The sequence below is a fragment of the Chiloscyllium plagiosum genome, unplaced genomic scaffold (genome assembly GCF_037043375.1).
Source record: "Chiloscyllium plagiosum isolate Xiang-an unplaced genomic scaffold, Cpla_swu_hap1 HiC_scaffold_3, whole genome shotgun sequence".
NCBI classification, from domain to species: Eukaryota; Metazoa; Chordata; class Chondrichthyes; order Orectolobiformes; family Hemiscylliidae; genus Chiloscyllium; species Chiloscyllium plagiosum.
In genome coordinates, this window is record NW_028270141.1 from 140,880,671 (window position 1) to 140,894,180 (window position 13,510).

At 42.6% G+C, this 13,510-nt stretch overlaps 1 protein-coding gene across 2 annotated transcripts in view; it reads left to right on the plus strand.

Annotated features, from left to right (window-relative positions):
* traf3ip2a (TRAF3 interacting protein 2a) overlaps window positions 1-13,510 on the plus strand; it is an 82,169-nt gene that overhangs the window by 24,139 nt on the left and 44,520 nt on the right. For both annotated transcript variants that reach the window (XM_043675383.2, XM_087983915.1), the window contains exon 2: window positions 1,095-2,006. In XM_043675383.2, the coding sequence (XP_043531318.2) occupies window positions 1,095-2,006 (912 nt within the window). The remainder of the gene's footprint in view (window positions 1-1,094; window positions 2,007-13,510) is intronic.

Below are 13,510 nucleotides of genomic sequence, written 5' to 3' on the forward strand. Positions count from 1 at the left end.
TAAATCCTACCTTTCAGAATTCCTTCCAATAACTTTCTCACCACTGATGTCAGGCTCATAGGTCTCTGGATCCCAGTCTTCTCCTACACCCTTTCTTAAATAACAGTCCAACATTAGCCACCCTCCAGTCCACCAGTACCTCACTTGTGGCTGTAGATGATACAAGTATCTCCACTAGGGGCAGTGCAATTTCTTCTCTAACTTCCCATAATGTCCTGGGATACACTTGATGAAGATCACTTGAGATTTATCTACCATTATGTTTCTTCAAGCTCTCCAGCACTTCTGTAATGTGGACTGTTTTCAAGATATCAATATTTATTTCCCTAAGTTCCCAGCCGCCATTTCTCTCTCCCCTGCAAAAACTGACACGAAATATTTGTTCAGTATCCCTCCCATCTCCTATGATTCCATACATCCCTCGTTGATCTTTAAGAGGCCCTATTCTCCCTCCAATTGCTCTTTTGCTCTTAACGTACTTGCATTATCCTTAACCTTACCTGCCAGTGCTATCTCATAGCCCCTTTTTAAAATGCTGTATCTATAATATTTGTATTGATGTCACCCACTGTTTAATATATCGTTCTGAGGCAAATTTGACAACAATAAATACCATTCATCGAACTTGGTCAAATGTTCGAAGATGTTTCACTGGAGCATTATCACATAAAATTTCATACCACTCTATACAAAGAGGTTGTAAACTGGGTGATGGAAGGTTCTGTTAAGGAGATGGGTTCTGCAGTGTGTCTTACAAGAGAGTTTTGAGGACGGAACGATTGAACTTAGAGCTGAAGCACTGACCTTCACCAATGGTGGAGGAATAAAATGAGCGAAGCTGCAAGGTGTAGAGTCTGAGGAAGGCAGAGTTCTCAGAAGGCTGTAGAGTTAGTGAAGGCTGTTGTGGAGCTGGCAGAAGTAGAGATAGCAAGAAGAATATGATTGCAGTTGAACTGAACACGTGTATACACAAGGAGAAATGGAAAGTAAGTGTGGCCAGCAACAGCACGTCCGAGTCAAAGTTCTATCTGCACCAAAGTGTCTTTGTCTTCACATTCCACTTATTGTGCTTCGGTTCAATTTTTGTTTTTCAGCAATGGCAGGGCCCCAGAACCAAGCGGAGGAGGTGGAGGAGGATCTACACTGCTGGATGCAGTCCTCACCCTCACAGGGCAGTGGTGTTGATGAGAAGCTGGAGAGGTATCAATGGCCCACTGGACGAATGGCTGAAGCCAGTCACTGTGACCAGATGTCAGCACCATACACCGTTGCATGTAAGATGTCAGGGGAGAAGCAGAAACCAGCTTTCCATCAGCTCGACACTGGTCACCATCACTATCAGACTCAGCCTGGGCCCCTGGTTAGTAACAGTGAACAGTATGACCTCTCATTGGCAGAAGCTGAGGGGAAGCCAAAGGAGGCTCTGGAATCTGAGTTTAAGGACTTTGCAACGATGAATGAGCTTGATTATTCTTCACAATTTGGAAATGGCACATCTTCTGACACCAGCATGTTTTTAGCAGCTATGATCAAAAAACAGCGGCAGGGTGGATGGTTGGATCCATGCAGCAGATCTGAGTACACAGAGCAGATGAAACGTGCCTCTGTTCCAGCTTCTTTAAGCAGCACGGCCTCCTCGTTAAACCTGGACCACCCTCAAGAAATCAAGAAGGCTTTCCTCAATGCTTCTCCGGGTGTCAGCAGCAATCCTGATGGTGTTTCACTCTCACAGTGTCAGGGCCGTTTTGAACTGCCCAGTAAAGATACAGGGTACGAATCTCAAAATGACTTTGGAATCGGTCACCTGGATCCTCCTGGGCCCCTCCTCTCAGGGCTGAATGACCTGGAGCCTCCTCTCCCTCTGCAGTCCAGAGAATTTCCTGCGGGGGGACCCCGCATGTATCCTGTCTTTTCATATCCCAGGGCCCCAGCCATCATTCCTCGATACTCTCCGGGTATACCTCAATACGGATACCAACAGGCTGTCAACCAAATGCAAAGCCCTTGTAAGTGAATCATTTACCTCCTTGAGTGAATGTAATGTAAGTGTGAGTGAATTTATCTCCTTAATTACAGATAGAGTTATTAACTATTTCCAATGATATTGCCATTTTGTACAGAAACATGCCCAATGGCCCGCGCTGACCTTTACACTCTGGTTTCTTGGCAGGTTTGCAATATTGGTCCAGGAATCAAGTCTAGCAGTGGGAAGGGATGGATGAACAGTTGAGGCCAACAAAAAACACAAAGGGATAAATGCTCAGTTCGCTGTGTACAACAGGCCCCCAAACAGTCAGGTCGAAATACGTAATCCGATCTCAGAGAAATGTAGGAATAGCAAGGCAGTAGCAGTAGGATACTTTAACCAACCAATTCTAAACTGGGATAGTTTAGTGTGCAAGGGAGGGAGCCAAATTGTTAAATTGCATCCAGGAGAATGTTTTTAGCAAGTCTATGGAAAGCGCAACAAGAGAAAGGGCCGTTCTCGATGTAATAGTCACAAATGAGCTTGGGTAGGTTGGAGGTAGGTTTTTACCTCGTTGATTTTAACCCTACTGCGAATTCTCTTGCAAGGATGCCTGCCTTGAAGAAGTTTTCCTCCTCTCTCTACAAGAATCTCAGGGAGTCCCTCTCCCACTGCAACTCCCAGGTCCTTTCCTCTGCCCTGAAGCTCTTCAACCATGTCCTGAAACAAACTCGCTACCACAGCCACATTTGCTTCCTCAGTGCCTGCCTCCGTAACCAACTCACCCCACACGGACTCCGGACCACCTTTAAACCAGCAGAGTTCGGACCCGAACAGGACAAACAGTACAGACTACAGATTCAAAAACACCAGCAACGGTTCTCCTTCAAGATCCTCCGCTCCATGCTCGCAGCAATAGGTTGGAGATCTATCAGCAAGGGAATGTTTTGAAGAAAGTGATCATAACTCAGCCAGATTTAGGATAATTATGGATAAGGATACGAATAGGCTGGGAATAAAACAATCCTAAACAGCGGAAAGGCTAATTTTGCCAAGATACAATTTCACTGGGAAAGTCACTTGCAGATAAAACTGGGTTGGAGCCGTGGGAGACCTTCAAGGAGGAGATGGTGAGAGTGCAAGGAAGGAAAATGGTCCAGCAAAGACAAAAACGGAAGAATTCTGGATGTCAAGGGCACAAAGTTTAGGATGAAGGAGAGAAGAGAAACTTCGGGCAGATACTGAGGGTTTGCGATGGTAAGGTCTTTAGAGAGTTCAAGGGGGAACTTAAAATATGGAAATGAGGATATTAGGGAATGTGTGTGAGAAAGCATTGGTGCATAGAGTATTTTCAAATTTATTTCGAGCAAGAAAATTACTGGAGAAAGAGTAGGGTCCAATAGGAAAGATCGAAGTAATCTGTGTATGGACCTGGAAGAAATGAGCCCAACCCTCAATAAATATTTTGCATTGATTCTAACCATGGAAAAGGGCAATGGAATATAAATTTCAGGGTGGAGGACTGGGAAACATCAGAAGGGATTAACATAGACAGAGGGGCGATACTGGTTGGTTTAGCAGCCTTCACATGGGGATACATTCACAGGGCTGGACTGGAATTCCAGGCTGTTTATGAAGGCATGGGAGTGTCGATATCGAGAGCTCTGTCACTATGTTTCAAATTCTGTTTGGACACAATTGGGGTGCCGGAGGACCGGAGTAACATTCCCTCTGAGGTGCACAGCTCTGTGCGAGCACGCTGCTGCTCCCAAATGTGGCAGTCAGAGGCAGCATTGAGTTCCAGTTCCAGAAGTCACTGCCACACATTGGCCTCGGAGGCCAGAGCAGCCGGAGGGAAAGTTTGAGGGAAGGTTGGACCGGGAGGACTGTTAACATTGTCCCAGTATTTTTAATAAAGGGAGAAAGGAATATGCAAGGAAATTACTGGTAGTCAGTCTAACCTAGGGGGTGGGGAAGTTATCAGAAAGAATTCTAAGGCAGAGAATATAACTGCAGGTGGAGAGATACAGATTAATCAGGGATAGTTGACCTGGATTTGTTAATGGAAGGTCATGTGTGACAAATCTTGATCAAATGTTTGAGGCAGTGACCTTGAGTGTAAATGAAAGTAATGCATTTGACATGGTGTACATGGAATTAGCAAGGCTGGATTTTTTTAAGAGGTTACCAAGAAGGTAGATAAAGGAAAAGCGGTAGATATTGTCTACTTAGCCTTTAGAAAGGCCTTTCTCAAGGTTCCACATGATAGGCTGGTTAGTATGGGATATGCGGTCCAGAGAGAGACAGCCAATTAAATGCAAAATTGGCTTGAGGTAAAAGTCAGCAGGGGTAGTAGAGGGTTGTTGTTCAGATTGGAGGCCTGTGACCAGTAGTGTACTATAAGGATCGATTCTGGGACTACTGTTATTTGACTTTTATATCAATGATTTGGATGAGCATACAGGAGGTATGGTTAGTAAGTTTGCGGATGACACCAAAATTAGTGGTGTAGTGGACAATGAAGACAGTTATCTAAAAGTACAATGAGATCTTGATCAGATGGCCAATGGGCCGAAAGTGGCAGATGGAGTTTAATTTACGTAAATGTGAGGAGTTACAGTTTGGTAAGGCAAACTAGAGCAGGATTTACACAGTTAATGGTAGGGTCCTGGGGAGTGTTGTTGAACAGAAGGACCTAGGGTGCCGATACATAGTTTATTGAAAGTGGCACCACAGGTAGACAGGATGGTGAAGAATGCATTTGGTACATTCACCTTCATTGGTCAGATAATTGAGTAGAAGGCATGTTGTGGCTATATAGGGCATTGCTTTTGGAATATTGCATACAATTCTGGGCTCTCCCTGCCATAGGAAAGATGTTGTTCAATTAGGAAGGGGACAGAAAAAATACAAAGATGGAGGGTTTGAGCTATAGGAAGAGGCTGAAGAGGCTGGGGGTATTTTCCCTGTGTGTCGGAGGCTGAGGGGTGACCTTATAGAGGTTTATAAAATCATGAGGGGCTGGATTGGGTGAATAAACAAGACCTTTTCCATAGGGTGGGGGAGTCCAGAACTAGGTTTAAGGTGAGAGGGGAAAGATTTAAAAGGGATCTGAGGGACTACTTCTTCACACAGAGGGTATTGTGTATATGGAATGAGCTGCCAGAGGAAGCTACCAGGCTTCAATTATAACATTTAAAATCATTTGGATAGGTACATGGATAGGAAACATTTAAAGGAATATGGGACAAATGGGACTAGTTCAGTTTAGGATACCTGGTTGGCGTGGAAATGTTGGACCGATGGGTCTGTTTCGTGCTGTTTGACTCTATGACTTTTGATAAGGTCCCTTCTGTCAGACTGATCAAGAAAGCCCCATGGGATCCAAGGCAATATTGGCTCCAAAATTGGCTGAGAGGCAGGAAGCAGTGCATGATGGTAGAGGCATGTTTCTATGACTGTTTCCAGCAGGGTTCTACAGGCCTCAATGATGAAACCCTTGCTGTTTGGGAAGTACACTAATGATTTGGACTTAAATATAGTGAGTATGATCAAGATATCCACAGGTGACATGAAAACTGGTGAATTTCAGTTGAATTTCAGATGCCAGGTATATTGGAAAGACTAATGGATGGTATCAAACAGCATATCCCTTCTGCTGTTTGCAATAAGCAAGGTATTACCAGCATATACCCAACCAGCATGTTCTTGCAAAGCTCAAAACATAGTGTCCAGCATTAAATATGATTCTGCAATTGGCCAGCATTCCTGAGTGTACAAAGAATTATGCTTAGCATCAATTTAGGATTGTCAGTCGGTGCACTGTGTGGTGTCCTTGGTTGGTACTGGACGTTACATATTAATACACAGGACCCCTGTCCTTTACAGACAAAACGAACATAGACACATTGTGCCTGCTTCAACTCAACAAGAGAGGTTCAATCTGACCAATCAGAAATTGACCAAGTCTCTTCAGACAGCACATTCCAAATCGCTACTGTCCAGAAAATACATGGGAACACCATCACCTGCAAGTTCCTCTCCAAGCCACACACCAATCCTGACTTGGAAGTTTATTGCTGCTCCATCACTGTCACTGGGTCGGTGTCCTGCAACTCCCCCCCAAATGTTTTCACATTCACCAATAGACTGTAGTTGTTCAAGACAACATCTCAGCTCCACCTTCCCAAGGGCCTATTAGTGATGGCAATAAATACTGGTCAGCTCCTCAAAGCCAAAATCCTTTGAATAAATAAAAAAAATCAGAGGCATCCTGTTTCATTTCAAAATTAAAGAAAGCCCTGCAGCTAACTGTCAATCACCATTAATACTACTCCCAGACAGAATCCATTTGCCAATCAATTAGCATTCCCCTCTCATGCAGTCTCCTTATTGGTTATCCCCTTAAACTGACATTGGTGAATTATCCCGAAGGGTGAAGAAAATGCTTTGACAATATGTGCTAACGTGTTCCTTTCTCCAACATAGCTCAAGTTCCGAGACAGAACTCAGGAGAACTGTTGACAATACGTTTGACAGAAAAGGAGGTTCTGCTAGCTGTGGATCTTGCGTATGAGCTGGGCCAAGTGGTTCAGATGTCAGTCAGAGAAAATTCACGCACAGTGCTAATTCTAGCTTGGCTATGAGAGAAAAATAGGAGAAATGCAAAAATATAAATAGTTCACTTGCAGATAGCCAATTTCAGTGGGTCTGGTCCAAATAAATTAGAATTAAAGATATGAGGTGATCTATTAAAATATTTAAGTTGTTGATGACCTTGGCAGGATAAGACTGGACAGTAAGTTTCCTCTTGTTGGGAGATAGTGAGAACTGCAGCTGCTGGAGAGTCAGAGTGGATAAAGAGTGGAGTTGGAGAAAGCACAGCAGGTCAGACAGCATCAGAGGAACTAGGCTGACAATTCTGACTTGAAGCACCAATTCCCCTTCTCCTCTGATGCTGCCTGACCTGCTGTGCTTTTTCCAGCTCCACTCTTTATCCTCTGTTGGGATCTTTAGAACTGAGGGAACAGTTCAAAAATATGGGACTTTAAGATGGAGGTGAGGAGGAATTTCAGAGGAAACCTTTGGCTTTAGAAAGCTAATTTTTGGAATTCTATTCCACCAGAGAACAGTGAAGGCTAGACATTGAATGTATTCAAGAATGGGTTAGACTGATCTTTGACTGGTAAGAGAGTGAAGGGGTATGGGGAACAGGCCACAATCATCCTACCATCCTATATTTCATCCAGTTATCATCCTATCGAACGGTAGAGCGAACTTTGATGCACTAAATGGCCATCAGCCTACTGACTCTTCTCATGACCCTCTGATGAATAGCATTAGCAAATCTAAGAAATTGGCCCCAGTTCTGTTTATGTATAACTTGTCCAGAGGGCTGGTTTGTGATGCATTGTGATACCAACAGCGTGGGTTAAATTCCCACACTGGCTGAGGTTACCATGAAGGACTGTCAACCTTTCCCCTCCCCTGAGGTATGGTGACCCTCAGGTTAAACTACCACTGGCCATCTCTCCGTCCAATGAGAGAGCAGCCCCAGACTATGGCAACTCTATGTTTACCTTCCCCCAGTACTGTTTCCAACAGCTCAATAATCTGAAACCCTCTATCGAGTACCATCTCTCCATCTGCACGTTAATCTGATCTATCCTTTTATTCTACACTTGCATGTGATTACAGGAGTAGTCTCTAGATTATTATTTCTGAAGTTCTGCTTGCTAATACCTTACCTTACTCCTTGAATACTGACTGCAAGACCTCATCTCTCCTTCTGCCTATGTTGAAGGTACTAATGTGAACCATGTCTGCTGAATGTTCCCCCTCCCACCTTTGGGTGTGCTGCAGCTGATCAGCACCATTCTTGAAGCTGGAATCAGGGAGGTAACTCCCAACCCTGAATTCATTAACAAGCGATTCAAGATTATCAATTAGACACACAATGTGTCTCACTTGCACTGACTAGAAGCTGCATCTATTCGTACGCAGTGACCTATTCTCTGCAAACACAAAGAATGCACCGAGGCATTCTAAACGTTTCGGGGTCCAGTGATATTTCTTCAGAACTGTTCATTGGAGCTGAAGCATTACCTCTGCTTTCTCTCCACAGATGCTGCCTGACCTGCTGAGTTTTTACAGCAGTTTCCAGTTTGATTTCTAGCATCCGAGGGTCTTTGATATTTATGCCCATCCCATTGTGCCTTTCTTTAAATAAATGAAAGCACAGAGGACAATACTTGGCCAGTACATTCTTCACAGCAATGCCTCAACCAGTCAGAGTCACTTAATCAACCACTCGGCATCCTCTTCTCATGCAGCATAAATTGCTGCTCCCATTGAAATTTTGCATTCCTGTGTCTGCCTGCTGAGTGCAATTCGAAAAGCTGAGAAAGCATGCCCCTTTTCAGAAATACTCATTATCATTTAATAGAGAAAGGACTATTCTATTCCTTTAATCAACAGCATGCTAGTGAAGAAAGCGTACTGAATTAGCTAGAGGTTAATTTGAAACTTTATAGAGCATAGAGGGAGACACAGTGGTTAGCACTGCTGCCTTATAGTGCCTGACACCTGGGTTCAGTCCCTGCCTCAGGTAACTGTGTGGAGTTTGCCCATTCTCCCTGAGTCTGTGTGGGCTTCCTCCCACAGTCCAAAAATGTGCAGGTTAGGTGAATTGGCCAAGCTAAATTACCTGTAATGTTAGGTGAAGGGTGGGTTGCTCTTCAGAGGGTCAGTGTGGACTTGTTGGGCCGAAGGGTCTGTTTCCACACTGTAAGTAATCTAATCATTTGGCCCATTGTGCTGCTATTTACCATGCAATCCTGCAAAAGTTTCCTTTACTAGTATTTTTTCCAATTCCCTTTTGAAAGTTATTGCTGAATCTGTTTCCACTACTCGTTCAGTTCATTCCACATAATAATTTTTAATGCTTCAATTCTCTAATCCCCATATCAACTCTGGTTTATTTGCCAATTACCTTAAATCAGTGCCTTATAGTTACTGACCTGTGGCTGGAAAGTTTCTCTCGGTGCTTGACTACATTTGCATGAAGGCGATTATGCCATTGTACCACAAGGCTGTGCCTGCATTCTTTGGGATAGAAGATAGTTACACTTTAGCAACTTTATCTGCAGGAAACATTTACATAGGGACAATCTACAGTGATAGATTTACTGCTGAACAGGTCTGTTTTATTGATTAGTTTCCTGGGTTATGACCTGCAATGGCAGATGGTGTCTTTTGTTTTCACGATGTGGTCCTTAGCACGAGAGCATTAATTACTGTGCTCTGAGGGAGCTGTTAAACCAAGATATTGCCTCACTTATTCCTGTGGCTCTTCTTGCATCTTAAAGATCTTGTGAAACTATCCATTGAAAAGCAAGGAGTTTCCTAGGATCCTGGCCAACAATTCAACCTTAACTGACACCAGCCACTAACTCAGCCCAGGGTCTCGTTGACTTTCTTGTTAAGCAACAGCAGCAAGGTATTGCACAGCAGATTATCCAAAAGCATGAAGGAGTATAGAATTAGGGAAAAGATAGCAAACTAGATTATGTGCAGTACTGGGATCTATATTGTGTAAAGAAAATTAAGGATTTAATAGAAAGCTGTTTGGAATGAAGATAAATACTAAAAATGGCTTGTTTTTTTTCATCAGGGCCACTCAGATTGCAAGGCATTCTGGTCAAGAGGTTTACAATGATAAGAGATGGTGTGAGAGTAGATCACAGCACAACATCTTTCAGCAGTTTGGGCAATTAGAAATGGAGTGTGTCTCAGCCAGAGGATTAAACGTAATCGCGTTAGAAGAGAGCGCGGGCAAAAGTACATGATAATTGATTGTGGGGCTAACTCACTCATCCCAGATAAATACTATCACTATTGTCAGTGTCAGTGAGAATGGCAGGGTGGATAACACAATGAGGAAGTCATTCTGTCTGCTTCTTGCACACAACAACATTTTCAATAATTTCAGGGTCAGGACTAGACTTTGATTTGCTTGTAGTACTTTGCACTCTTGATACAATTTCTTGAAGGAAATACCTTACTTTTTGAATGTGATGAAGAGGAGGAGAATGAGTGGAAGGGGCTGAATTGCAGTCTTCTCAAGTAAAATGCCGATTTCTCTGACACAGATACTGTAGACGCATATACACAAGTGCAAAGAGAGACTGAAATGTGAGAAACCACAACTTGCTGGTGGAGCAAGGCAAGTGTAGATGAGAAACTAGAATTTTACACTATGGATTAAGTCACTTCACACCTGCCTGATCTCTTCCCTTCCCTAGCAACTCCACCATGCTCTCCCAACCACCAAATTTACCACAAACAGATGGATAATATCTGGTCATTATCACATTGTTGCTTGATGTACACAATTTGACTCCTGTGTTTCTGACTCTCCCACAATGTTTGCAACATCATATGTAAAAAAAAACAGCCTTTCATTTGGCTGTGGAGTCCTTTGGGGGTGCCCTGAGCTCATGAACAATCCTGAACAAAGTGCAAGTCTACCTTTGTGCAAGCGTCCTGCTTTTGCAAACATACGCAGATGGTTGTTTATCAGCTACCATCAGTGCACTTGCAGAGAAAGCACATTATAAAACCATGATGTCAGGAGACACTTTATCTTAAGTTCTGTCAAGTGACAGCTGTGTGATAAGCCAATACAGATTTTTTGACAATGTAGCCTCTGAACTTTCAAATCATTCCTGGGCCTTCTCCCTTCTCCGTAAACTTGAGGCCATCCAAATTTCTGCAGCCGATGTTTTATTTGGATACAGTCCTGATCGTCCATCATCTCTGTGTTTACTCACATAAATTTGGTCCCAGTCAAAGCAGCATTTTGATTGGAAAATTCCCATGCTTGTTTTCAATTGTCCATGGCCTTAGCCACTTCCTGCCTCTGTCACCTCTTACAGCCTCCCTCCCCCCATGTTTTCCTGAGATACCCTACTGTCCTCTGCAGAATGTCCAGATCTGATCTCTCTGCTATCGGTGGCCATACCTCAGTTACCAAGGTCCCAGTGCCCGTCCTACACCTCTCGGCCTTTCCATGTCATCTTTGCATTTAAGAAACCAAACCTAGACCAGGCTTTTAGTCATCTGACTCAATAATTCCTTAAGTGGCTCAATGTTAATTGTTTGTTTTACAAACATTCTGTCAAGCGCCTCAGAATATTTGAATACATTAAATGTATTGTATAAATGTAAGTTGTTGTTGTGATTCTGACCTCATGGAAATCTGCAATTTCAGTCTCTTGGAATCATTCACATGGGTGCAGTCAATTCCTTTGTCCAGGGTCTAGGGAAAGGACTCTGTTTCTTGTAAATACACACCACAAAATCATAAAAGGGGATATAAAAATAAAAATAAATATAAATATAAAAATTCCCCTCCCCACCTGTGTTTCTGAACATTAATGACTTTGTATCTGAGCTCTCAAGGCCACCTCTCCATCTGCTATCGAGCAAACACGTTTTCATTCAAACTAAGTTCATCAATTCTCCTCCCACCCCCACCCCCGCACCTCCACTTTCCTGTTCAGTTGCTAGTTACAAAATGCATTTGTTTCTCTTAAAATGTTAAAAGGCACACAATGCCACAAACATCATGACTAATGACCTTGGTAACGGATGGAATCACTGGCTGAACACACTGTTTCACAATGTTACAGACTCATCTGCTCAAAATAAAGAGAAAACCCACAGTCCAAGTTATTATTGTAATGTTTAAACTCTGTTCTTAGGGTGATAATACCTTTGTAGTTAGGTAGCAGACTGGCTTTATTAATGACTGATCCTCCTCCATCTCGATAGTCTCTCTCTCTGGCAGGTTTGAGGTCCAGAATTTCTTTCATTTTTTCAACCTTCCCCAAATATTTTCCGTGTTCCTTGGATTTACTGTTGTCGGTTACATTGTTCTGAAATTAAACATAGCAATCATAGAGAGAAATCAACCATATCGCTGCTGCTTTCCTTTTACTCCCTTTTCATTACTAATGTGATTCATTTTACAGTTAAAATACTCTTTTTGTCATCTGTGGTTCATTTGATGTATCACAGATTACACTTTCTGAAAAGCAATGTCTGCCATCCAAAACCTTTCTTCATTAAATGTTTTACCTCCTTCCAATACCCAGCATAAATAATTGAAAACACTTTCATTTCACTAAGCAATGCCTGATGTTAAATGATTTGAGTTACTGTACTAGATATCAGTGTTAGGCTGTAATCATTGACAAAAACGTTTTTTATAAAGATGACTTTGATATTACAATGTTCACTTCTGTTGAATCCCTAAATGGTTGATAGGAGCGTAGGAACAGGAATAGGCCTGTTTTTGGTCTTGAGTACTTTTTGGTTAAAAAAGCATACTCTGACAATAACACTACTGTATTTAGATAGCTCAGGTCTGAACTACTGTATGGCCTTCTGTTTCCAACCAAATCCTAAGGATATTCAATTTGAAAAAGAGGTACAGTACACTTTATTTGGGTAATTCCATCTGAAGATAATCATCCCAGTTAAACACAAGTCACATTAACTCTCTGGTTGGGAACATGACAGTATACAGCTGCAAAGGGATGGTTGTGAAGGAATATGGGGTTGTGGGGATTTCTACGGCCACTGACAGTGCATGCACGCCTGCTTCACCTGACTGGGTTTGGAGGAGTCGGTGTTGGACTGGGGTGTACAAAGTTAAGAATCACACAACACCATTCTGGGTAATCTAAATGGAGAATGGGGAAAAAAAATTCTGGCTTCAACAGCTGCTCCTTTATAGAGGTCAGCAGTTACTGTTTTATATGCTCCTGCATTGTTTTGGAACTTTGGAGGAAAAAAGGTCAAAACAACAGCACTTTTAAAAGGGAGAGGGACAGACAAAGGCAGCACATGTTGAGGTCAGTGCAAGAAAGACAGAGAAAAAGAAACCCACTTTGCTAGCTGATACAGCAGTGAACCTGCAGTTACTGTCTTTGCTGTTTAAATTCATGTATTGCTGGACATCGGAGTGTGTCTGGGAAAATTAACAAACATTGAAATTCACAACTGATCTTGGAGGAACATGTTTGGGAGAGGTCACAGCACAGACACAGAGATGATGATATTTTAAGCATGGCTTACCGTAAGTCTGCAGTAGTGAGTAGAGTGGGTTCTTCCTTGATTATATGTTTTCTTGAGGTATGTCTCCTGATTAACCTTAAAGTATAAGCCATAAGTATTAATTTAACCTGGAGCAGTGTTTTGTAGAGGAATAAGACAGTGCTGTTTTCTGGGTCTGTAGATTGAAAGAAGCAAAAATGGCCTTTAGTAGAGTGAGATGCTCTTTTTGACGGATATGGGAGTTGAGAAAGAGCTTACGTGTTACTGAGGATTATACCTGCAATAAATGCTGTTGGTTGCGAATCCTATCAGATCAAATGGATCATTTGGAGAGACAGTTAAAGGCAATGAGGAATTTACAAGAGATAGGGGATGTGATGGATGGCAGTTACAGGAAAGGAGAAAAGTCTCAGATACAGTCAC